At 36.5% G+C, this 11846-nt stretch overlaps 1 protein-coding gene across 1 annotated transcript; it reads left to right on the forward strand.

The window, feature by feature from the left end:
* Positions 1–1403: 1403 nt before the first annotated feature.
* On the forward strand, positions 1404–10027 carry LOC105446587 (E3 ubiquitin-protein ligase MIB2-like). Its single transcript, XM_030987637.1, has 8 exons — positions 1404–1638; positions 1893–2070; positions 2600–2706; positions 5132–5317; positions 6355–6542; positions 7161–7309; positions 8335–8491; positions 9872–10027. Exons 1-8 carry the CDS (start codon positions 1404–1406, stop codon positions 10025–10027), a joined length of 1356 nt encoding a protein of 451 aa, XP_030843497.1.
* Positions 10028–11846: the final 1819 nt, after the last annotated feature.

An 11846-nucleotide genomic window follows, 5' to 3' on the forward strand; every position in this document is an offset into this window, starting at 1 on the left:
GTTTCTGGAATTCATATAATGATACATGTACTGTTTTTATTAATTAAATCTAATGAATTCTTTAATTTCCTCAGCCAAATCCTTTCTCAAATATAAAAATAATAAGAATGTGTACAGGCTTACCTTGAAATAACTAAAGAGACAAACGGCCACTGTAAGTCTTGAACACGCCAGGTCTGGAACTTCAGTCTCCATCTACCCCTCCCCCCCCCCCCCCCACACTCCGGGGTCGGAGGGACCGCATGCGCATTCCTAAAATCTCCAGGAAAGGGGTACTTTTTCGCGCGACAAAATCCGGCCCGAGAATTGTAAAAAATAGGGGGTGTATTTGACTTTTCACCCGGAGATTTCTTTCAAAAGTGGGTGTTTTTTTCTCTCTCTCTCTTTGGACTCCTGAGAAATGTAAAAAGGGGGTTATAAAATGTCTTGAATATCATAGAAAAATTGATCGAATCCCGGGATCAAATTCCTGAAATTCCTGTTAGCTTTGAAAGCTCATTCAGGATTATTTCATTTTGAAAAGTAAAAACCAGGCCCCCAGTCCCCCTCGATCGACTAGAGCTCACCTGAAATTGGGGGGGGGGGGTGGGGTACATTAAGCAGTGTTCCCTTTTTTTTTTCTTTTTTTTTTTGGGGGGGGGGGTCTCCAAGGCGGGAAAAGCCAGCGCAAAGCCGGCGAAACGGGGATTCAGAAATGTTGGCAGTCCTGAGATAGGGGGTGCTTTCAAAGTGAGGGGACGAGCATACGCGTACCCTAAATAAAACTGAGTGGGGGGGGGGGGGAGCCGGGCATCTACTGTACATGATTGCACTTTCTAAGCGCTCGCGCGCTGGCGCACTTTACGTCTGGGCTATAATAAAACCTTGCAAAATAACGAAAAATTATTCTGAAGTTTATGAAGTGCTTGTTCGCGCACGTCGCGCAACTACTTAATGATCGTGACATACTGTATACCTGTAGGCTATACAGTTATACATACATTAAAAAAAAAAAAACTCATTTCTCATGCATTATGCTGAAATTGAAACAATCATATTCTTTGTTCTTCTTCTTCTTCCTTTTTTTTCTCTTCTTTTTTGTTGTTATCTCAGGGGGGGGGTATTTGTACAGGCCATCCCCCTCCTTCAAGCGAGGGGGGATGCATCCCCCCATCCCCCCGGGATTTACGCCCCCTTTTTTTAGGGGGATCCAGGGAGGCTGGCAAGAAAGAAAAAAGAAAATAGAGAAAGAGAGAAAAAGAGATCGAGAGGGAGAAGACAAATAACAGGGGAGAAGGGGTAGGTGAATTTAAATGCAGATATAGGTACATTAGAAAAGGATTATTTACTATTAGAATGTTGTTATATTCTTCTTTTAAAACAGACAAAAATTAATCGAATCAGATCAGATCATCTGAATCAAGATGGCAACCGTGGAGGTTGGACAGCGAGTTGTCCGAAGCGCCACCTGGACATCAGGAGATGAAGATGGCGGTGAGGGTCATCTTGGGACAGTGGTCAAGCTAAAAGATCAAGACCCTCAGGATCCTATTCCTTCAGGCTGGGCCAAGATCAGATGGGATAATGGTAATGTTAACAACTATCAGGTCGGTTCCAGCGGGTCATATGATCTTGCTCTCTTCGACAGTGCCCCCGCAGGTAATTATTCCCTTACTGATTCTTGTAAAAAAAATCTTTTAGTTTATGTTAAAATCAAAAATTAAAACTATTACTTGAATCAACAAATTTCTTGAAATCGTCAATAACTAAATATTGTTTATGTATTTTAACGTGACAAAAGCTTTCTAAGTTCAAGTATCTTATAAGGGATTACTTTCCAATTCATATTGACAGCTACACCAATACTGCTAAACAATTTCTTAATTTTCCACCTTCCTCAATTCTTTTTCCAGGTGTGATTCGAGTTGATGCAGTTTGTGATAGCTGTTTGATGGATCCTATAGCTGGCATACCCTGGAAATGCAGTGATGAAAGCTGCCCTAATTATGTACTTTGTACTCCATGCTACATGAATGATAGACATGACTTGACTCATACATTCACTCGCTTCACCAGCCAGAAAGAAACAGGGTATGTAAAATAAAGTATTTTTTTTACTATGAGTTTTTGCTTTTGTGTATTTTACATTAAAATGCAATTTATTTTGTAAATATCAATATATCTTTTGTATGAAAGTGAGATAGCAAACTGGAAAACTTAACGTTATTCAGGATGTACTCAAGAAGCGGGGCAATGGGGGCGTTGCACCCTCCAAAATGAAAGATAAATAGATGAGCCCCCTCCCACCCAAGGGTGCATGAGATAATCGAGATCCAGGCTATTTGGGTCATGTGTAGATTGTGATGTCAAGGTATTCTGTGTCTTTTTCTAAGCCTTACTATAAAAGACATTTTTAGTCATAGAGAAAATCACTTAAAAGCCTTGTTTTACCCCCTGCAGGCAAACTTTTGGCTCATGAAATTTGAATTGGAACTGTCTCAAAATGTATTTACCTCTTTTGATGTATTTGATTAAGTTTACTCCACACAATCTGATGGTTCTAAAAGCTTTATATCTTTCTCTTAAAAATGTATAAAGAGAGATGTTTATGTTTCTCCAGGACACAAGTGACACCTCGATTTGGAGAAGTGAAGACAGTTTCTAGAGGGCTGTGTCCAGAGGCAGAGGTCTGTAGAGGGAAGGATTGGCAAGGAGATGATGAAGATAGTATGAAAGTCTTTTTTCTCACTTTTCCTTTTATTTTCCTTTCATTTACGAATTGCCTATTTGCCAATGTAACGCCTGTAAATTTGTGATTTTAGTAACTTGTTTAAAAAGTATAATTATAAATCATCATAAGCTTAAGCTTAGCAGTAACAGAATTTAGGGTTGAATATTTATATTTTCGTATGGGTGTCCCAACCATGGCCCTTTGGCAAGATATAAACACTTTGGTCGTTTATGTCGCCTCTCTGCATGGTTGCTTGTTTGCTACACGTGCCATTTTTCATAAAACAGTAAACACCAATTGAAGGAAGGATTGCTTTGTGTAATCTAATGGCTTTGCAAAATTAATCATTTCCAATCTTAACTAGACTTTAATTCGTCACTTAGACGAATTAGGTGATACGTATTATAATGGTCTACATACCGAATAATGCATTACACGATATCATGTTATTTTATAAAATGCTTCTCCCATTATGATCTATCCATATGTCAAGTTTAAATTGTGTCCCCTTGATCATTATGGATCTAGGGAAGATAGATTGAAACAATATATGACCATTGACCCTGTGCAGTAACCATTTACACCTTTGACTCTAATTTACATCATGAGGAACACAATTTGACGATTTTATCTTATTCAAAGAAATGATAAATGATTATCATCATTATGGAAATGATGATCATGATGATGATCATGATCATGAGCGTAATACTGACATCTTATTGAAAAAATGAGGGGAGATTTAAGTAGCATATAGTCTCAGCTACAACATCTCCCGTAGGGATTACACGCAAAAAGTAATGGATTAAGTGAAAATAGGGTAATAATAATAAAGTAAATAGGGTTGTTTTATACATTATTTGCGAATCTACGTCTTTTAATAATCAAAGGAGATGGTACAGTGAAAGCAGGCGCGTACGCAGGGGGGGGGGGGGGGGTTAAACTCCCCCCCCTCGAGTTTTTTTTATGTGTATGTTTTGTGTATATTTTTTGTGAAACCCCCCCCCCCCTTTTGACCTTTTTTTGTTTAATTAAAAAAAAAATTTAAAAAAAATTATGCCAATGGCTGACCTGAAAAAGGTGACCTTACCCCCCCCCCCCAACGGAACAAAATGTCAAATTTCGAGACCCCTTAAAAAAAAAATGTTCTCTTACCCCTGTATTGTGGATAAAGATAACGCAGATCCGCGCGTGCTGTCAACTTTGACGGACGCTCATACGTTATTAAAAGGTGAACAAGTTATCAAAATGCTTGGAAAAATGTACCAAATATGATGACAGAAAAAATTCGGCGATTCTATGTTGCAAAATGCCAGTACGCGCGAAAACGCGCGCGCATGCGCGTGTGCGTGATTTTTTTTATCAAATGCTCCATATGGCCTGAAACGTATGTAAAAAAAAATTGGGATGATTTAGAGCATTTTAATTTTTTTCGTGCGCGTAAACGCGCGGACAAAAGCGTATGCGCGTGTTTGCGCACGTTTATTGACCTAAAATTGACCGGATGGATATTGATCTTAATCATAATAAATATGAATGAAAAATTGCTTTCCGTTAAGAAGATATGATCATAAGTTGATTTTCACAAAATGGCGCCTGGGTGACGTCACGATGACTTTGACTCTCTGAAAAGTCACACAGTTCTAAGTTAGACTAAAATCTATCATCATGGAAAGTTTCATGATAATGGCTTTATTCAGTTTTTAGATATCCTGCGAACAAAATTATGGCAGAATAATAAATATTTTTTTTGTTTAAATAAAGAAAATCTTGAAGAAATCAATAGGTGATACGTAGACTTCGTACGTATCACCTAATTAGCTCCATAATAAATCTTGCAACCTTGCAAAACAGTTTTTAATTTGAAAGCCTTTGGCATATTTATCCCACGATGAATATAACGTACGTAGCAAAGAGGGGGGGGGTGTATTTGTGTGGTATATAAAGAGTTAATGAACTTGCAGATTTCTACTCTTACCTAGTACAGAAAGCAGTAAGGCGAATGCTTTAGCTATTGCCAGTGCAAATTATTAAAGGCAAGAATACTACCTCGAATAACATGGACATGACTGAGGTATTCATGCAATTTGCTATTTAAATGTAAAATTATCATATCTATATCATTCAGCTAAATATTTGGTAGTCACTGTAAGTATTTAAACAAAATGAAAATATGAAGTATACATATCCCTACAGACATGCCCCTGATAAATATAAGAAGGTAAGGCGTACATTCAGTAAGAAAATTGGCCTGTACATGTAGTATAATAATAATAATAATAATACTGCACTTTATATAGCTAGTATTTTGTTATTTCTGGTAAATATTGAGAAATTGATTACTAAATACGTAATTTTGATTGGCTTTTGTAGATATTTTGTCTAAAAATGGAGTGATTGAATATTATCTCGATGATTCAGGTGCCGGTGGGACTGTTGTTGAGATATGTCCCTTCTCTGAAAGGCAACGATCAGGTGTCACTGTTTGCTGGACTCAGTCTAAACTGGTCACTACTCATAGAGTTGGATTTGATGGGAAAATGGATCTGAAATACACCAGAGCAGGAACAGGGATAGGTTACTATGCTACACATCTTCCTCTTTTAGGTATTGTATCAAGCAGTTTGTCCTTTTGTTCCACAATATTGGCTGCTCTATACCTTTTTTTCCATTCACTTTTTCAATTTTTGATTACAAACATATTTTCTTCTCTACCTCTACAAGCATTGGTATCAGTAGCTGTCATTATCATTAGAATCATTAGTATCAGCTTAGTCATTATCAACAGCATCATCATCAACCTATTTAACACCAGCATCATGATCATGATCATCTCCATCGTCAACAGCATTATTATCATCATGATCTCCATCACTCTTTGCCTCTAGTCCTGTATCAGTAGCTGTCATAATCATTAAAATCATAAGTATCAGCAGTACCATCATTATCTTCCTCATCAGCTTCATCATCATGGGTGTCGATCTGTAACTAATACCTATTCTTCAGGGGGGATGATCTATTCATTCATCCCCCCCCCCTGAGGAATAGGTATTACGTAAAGATCGACACCCATGTTCATCATCATCATCATCACCATTATCCTTGTTTCATATGATCTACATTATCATCATCACCACCATATACCTTCATCGTCATCATCAACAACATGATCATCACCATATTTAACACCAACATCATGATCATGATCATCTCCATCATCATCATCATAATCATAATCATCATCACATTTCCCCCTAAAAACCGGTCTTTTATATGTCATAATCCATGTTCATCTCATTTATTTAATTTAATTATGGTTCATCATCCCATTCCTTACCATGTCCATGTTTTATAATAAACAATGATTTGTTATAAAGAGAGTTCCTGAGAAAAAGAAACCCAAGTTTGTGGATGAATTACTCAATTATTCAAATTTGTTCGACTATTTGTAGATCATTGGACAGCTCATTTTATCCTTTTTCATATCACACAAAAACCATGATCAATGTTAGACACTCTGAATTAGAAGTATTAAAAAAACAATTAACCAAAATTAGTGAATGGCTGCTACATTTGGTTCATTATGCTTATTAAGGGTAAAATGTTAATATTGATATTATTTGTATCTTCTATTACTGATCCAGATGCCCGTCCAGATGGAAGTGGACACACTGAAATCGTCAAACCCTTACCACCACTACTCGAGACAGAAGCTAGCAGCTCATCCGATAGTGATTCAGGCGAAGGAGGTGAAGAATCTCAACTGATCAATGCCGCTAGTAGAGGCAATGTTGAACGTGTTGTGGAGATTCTATCCACGTCACCAGAAAAGGTAATCCCATTTTACTTCCTAAATTAAAAATCCATACACTCTCGAAACATTGAGATTTTATAAGTATACTGTTGGAAGTTGTGTAGCAAGAAAGTGTCACAAAAGGTAAAAATTGTCTGTTTTTATCTAATTTTATATTTGCAAGGCATTAAACTTTGTTAGTCTTGCCCACTCACGAATTGCAATATAGTTTAATGCACTTGACAGTTTCTTCTTTTCCAAAATGTCTTTTAATACGGAGTTTAACTTCTACATGTACATTGTAGTTCCCCGTAGGAGTTTTATTAACGCAACTTTAATACATAGTCCTAAGCGGCTTCATTGATATGAAATGTATATTTTTGCACATCAAATCCTTCAAAGGCAAGTATCGTGGTATATTGGTGAAGGCTCATGACTATCATACATTTATGAAAGGTCCCAGTTTGATCCTTGCTCAATATACTTGGATCCTTGGACATGTTTTTGTCCCCAAATTGGCCCTCTCAAGCCAAGTGAATTAAATTGGTAATGCTTGGGTAATACTAATTGAAGGTCCCTCGGGAAGAGCCATATTGATATTAATGAGGCTGTACTGTAGGTAAATAACTCTGTATTATCATGATTATAATATTACAGGCTAATGCAAAAATTGATGGGAAGACTGCCCTACACATCGCAGCTATCCATGGTCATCTTGAAGTAGTCCAGGCACTTATTGAGTCAGGGGCTGAGATGGATATCACTGATAATGACGGGGACACTCCGCTTCTTTATTCTGTCGAAGGGTAGGTCATGTGACAGGCAGTGATCTGACATTTGCTCCAGCAACAATCGTTAATATCGACAACTGATTTGTAAAGAAAGTAAAGAGTTAAGGCTGGCCCAAAGGAAAACAAACGCTGAGGTTTTTTTTATACATGTAGATGAATGGAAAATATTGGCAATTAAGGTATATAATTAATGCATATTCAACGAGCTCTTTGTTATACATGTTAACACAGAAATGTGAGGCGCATTGCACTTCACGTCGACATCGTAAAACGCTGCAGTGTTGCAAAGTTAGGGCTGTGTTTGGCTTTAGGTAAGGCTAAGGTTAGGGTAAGGTTTAGGTAATGTTTTTGTTCCAGGGTTGAGTTAGGAATTCACTTAGTGTCGGAAGTTACTGCAGAGAGATTAATTGGAGCATGTGTCTTACAATTTTGACGGATACATGTATGATGTGATATACAATGTACAGCCAAATCTGTGTAGAGGTGTCATGGTCTATAGCGGATACGCCTAGTGGATCACATGGTTTTAGTCCTGCCGCAGCACACGAATGTTTTCTACTCTCCACTTATGTGATGTAAATGGTTACCCGCGAGGAAGATTTTCATTGAATTCCAGAGAGCCTTAATTATCAGGGGAGCTCAGCTAATGCAAGGGTATTAATAGTACAGCAATAAGAAACATTTATATTGAGGGCTATATAAATGTTCGTTTTGTTATTATTTTCTTATTATTATTATTATTATTATTATTATTATTACTATTATTAATATAGAACCCGCTGTATAGATAAAGTTGGCTTTGAAGACACAGGTTATCATTATGTTATGCTTTTTTAAATAATATTTTATACATGAAGTATTTTTTAGCTTATGATTTAAAAATTGCAAATAGCATATATAGAACCCCAAGCATTAGAGCATAACAATTTTGTTAAAGTTTTAAATGCACATTTCAAGGAATTTTATATGTTGTAGTTTATGTGGAATTTCCAGTTGTACACAGTAGGCAAATGTCCCTTTTATTCTTAAACCTTCCACAGGAATCAACCAGCTATCACAAAGTATTTGATTGGTAAAGGAGCGGATATAAACAGAGGTAATGATACCGAACGGAGAGCGATCCATCATGCAGCTTACAGAGGGTTTGTTGACTGTGCAAGGGTCTTGATTAATCATGGATGTGACGTTAATGTACAGGTATGTATGAACTTGTCCATTATTATTATTAATATTATAGATGTGAGAGTTACCTAATATAGAGGGCTGCAGCCCACGAAATGGACAACAGACACGACGGTCAGCCCATGAGACCAACCGCCCACAAGACTGATAATGTCAAGTCTAGTGAACTTTATAAAAGTTACTTAAGGCCATTGAGACTGACAGCCCACAACTTTGTTGAAGGTTGACCAAATTGATATTTTCGGTCTTGTGGGCTGTCGTTCTCGTGGGCCATTGGTGTCATGGGCTGTTGGTCTCATGGCTATCGGTGTAGTGGGATGTCAATATAAAGGTATTATGTGGATAAATGAGAGGCATAGTCCATACAGACTTTGTTAACTGGATGACCACAACCAGCCACAACCACGCTCATATAAAATTCTCCATACGCAATATAAATAACGTAAACATGATTACAAATATTACAATAATAGGGTAATCAAATCAAAAGTAAAGTTATTTCAGAAATTGAGAAAGAAATATTTGAATTTTCTGTTAAAAGAAGCAGATTGGCCCAGGGATGGGGGGGGGGGGAGGAAAGGAGCTTTGATATCTGAAATTATAGTATACAATCGACTGAAGGAAAAAAAAATTCAGTTGTACTAGTGTTCTTATTTGTCTTTGAGGTAATTGGTTGGGGGGATTCTCCTAGAAAAGTAGTTGTTGAGGGCAAAGTTGTCATGGGTATCACTGCAGGTTATCACTGTCCTATGGTGTAGTATTGGTTTATTGGTTTGGTTTATTAAGATTTTAAAGAAATCATCAAACCGAGGCTAGGAGCTGAAATCGTTTAATTTACAGAGTAAAAAGTACATTGGATAAAAGTACATTGATAACTTATCCAAACGTGTTGAAAAAAAGTATTATGAATATTTACATGCGATTTACAAGTTCCAATGTTAATATAAATTACCATTTGTCTTGAGTAGATTGGACATTTGAGAATTGATAATTGACATGTTTATTGAAACAATGATGGAGTAGCCCACGAAGACTGATGAAGATTGTGATTTTCAAACCATAAAATCTATAAAAGTTCCTTGTTTAATACAAAGAATGAATAAATAGAGCTAAAAACTGTACATGCAGGTGAAATAAAATTTAGAAGCATAACAAGTACAGTAAAAGATCCAAGATTAAAGCTAAGTTACAAGATTGGTTAAACAGGTTAATGTTCCAAAAACTGGTAATTGTATGGGAGTAGTCATCCTGATCATGAAATAAATGTCAGGTTATATCTCTTAAGCATATAGTTATTACATCAAAGAATTCATACGTACGAGGCAATCAATTACGAACATAGAAGAATTGAAAATATGACATTAATGTTACATAACTTCTATAATTTGATAAAAGGATGCAGCGAAAGATACTCCCCTCCATGACGCTATATTCAAGAGTGTAGATGTTGTTGAACTATTGGTGAAAGTTCCAAACCTTGATGTGACTCTGGCTAACAAGATAAAGATGACACCTCTACAGTTGGCAGCTGGCCTTGGCAAACCAGAGTAAGTACTCCCCTGGTCGTATCACTTCATATTGACCTTGAATTTATACGCATGACCATTACAAATTTCATGCAAAAAAGGGGTGATTTTCAGGGGTGTATTAATGAAGAATGTTGGAAAAAAATATGTTCTTTCCTGTTTTAAAATAAATAAGGTACTTTTTGTGAATTTGTAATCGATAAGCTCCCGAATGGGGCTACATTTAGAGCCCATTTCTAACCTTTTTGATGCAAAAATGGGTCATGTGACTGGAACAAGTTATATAATGTATGAAAAATAGAGGGCTATGTTACATTCTGCTAATTATCATAGGTTTCACCTTCGGATATGATATGACACCATCGGTAAGTATCATTATGCTTGTTCCGTGTGAAGTAACAATTCCATTGTGTCACTCAAGCTTATAGGCAGGCATAAGTATTTACATCTTCTTGACTGAGCCAGGGTTGTGATGTGGCCAAGAGTTAGGTTTTGATTTGTCCTGAGCTTGAATATCTTGAAATCAATTCACAGCTCTGTATAAACAATGGCGTATATATGGATTATGGCGCCCAGAGCAATAAATGAAACTGCGACCAGTAGAAAATATATACATGACGGTGACTTGGTGATAGTTTCTGTGATTTGGTGAAGAGTCAATATATGCCACTTTTCCCATAAAAAATGTGTAGACTCGCTTATGGTGAAGGGATTGCAATTAAAAAGAAGATAACATAGCTTCATTATTATATAAGATGAATTATTTATTCATTTATTACATAGGTCATAGAATAATTATACCTTTTTGTCTACTCATTGTACATGTAGAAATTCAGTTATTATTATACATTGACTGCTGAATAATCGTTGCCAAAACATGTGTTGTACAATAAACATTGCACTCTATCTGAACGGAGGCAAATCCATTTGACAAGTTATCTTGATTTTCATGCAAGGGACAAGGGGAAGGGTGTGGTCACTCATGTACACGTATAGCAAGGATCATTAGAAAAGAGATTACAAACATCAACTTGAATTCATGATGATGAAAATCTCCTGTCTGATCTTAAATGTTTTCATTTTCTTTTATAATACATTTTAGACCTGCTGAGTTAATTACACAGAGCTTTCCTCGATCTATTGTTGCTGCAGGGGGTGATGGTCAGACCATATTGCATATCGGTGCAGCCTATAAGCATGTAGAAGTCATGAAGGTTGTTTTGGCTGTAAAGGTAATTTACTTGACTCTCAAGTACCCTAGCGAAATGTTAAGGCACATAAAGACCCATCTGGAATGCAAAAGACACAATTGTTGGTGTTAATGATGAATTTAACACTTCTGTTGCTTTATTTGTACCCTCTTTAACTGGTCACTACTTTGCCATACGAGCAATTTAGCACGAAACAATAAGCACAAACTGACTGCTTTGTGCAGTTTTGTAATTATGATGCCTTTGCTAAAAAGTTACGATTTCCAACAATTATGCGTTTGCATTTCAGTTATGACTTCAAGTACCTCTTCCTCTACGTAAGCTACCAGACAAGTGTGAAACATAAAAGCAAATTGTTTTGTCTTAGATAAAACATTCCCCCATCTGCATGCAGCTCGTTTTAAATGTCTACGTTTACGTACTTCTGATTTTACAAATGTTTTGGATTGGATTAGATATATGACAGTTGAATATCTGTAGTTGTTATGGTATGGTAAATGTGTAAAGATATACCTGAAAGTCAACTTTATTTATCTAGTACAAGGTAATACATGTACATGTACTAGGTTATCAATACACGAGACACATTATGCAATGTATATCTCTTGTTTTAACATGACTACTAAATTGTCT

This window comes from Strongylocentrotus purpuratus, unplaced genomic scaffold (genome assembly GCF_000002235.5).
Source record: "Strongylocentrotus purpuratus isolate Spur 01 unplaced genomic scaffold, Spur_5.0 spur5_scaffold_16, whole genome shotgun sequence".
NCBI classification, from domain to species: Eukaryota; Metazoa; Echinodermata; class Echinoidea; order Camarodonta; family Strongylocentrotidae; genus Strongylocentrotus; species Strongylocentrotus purpuratus.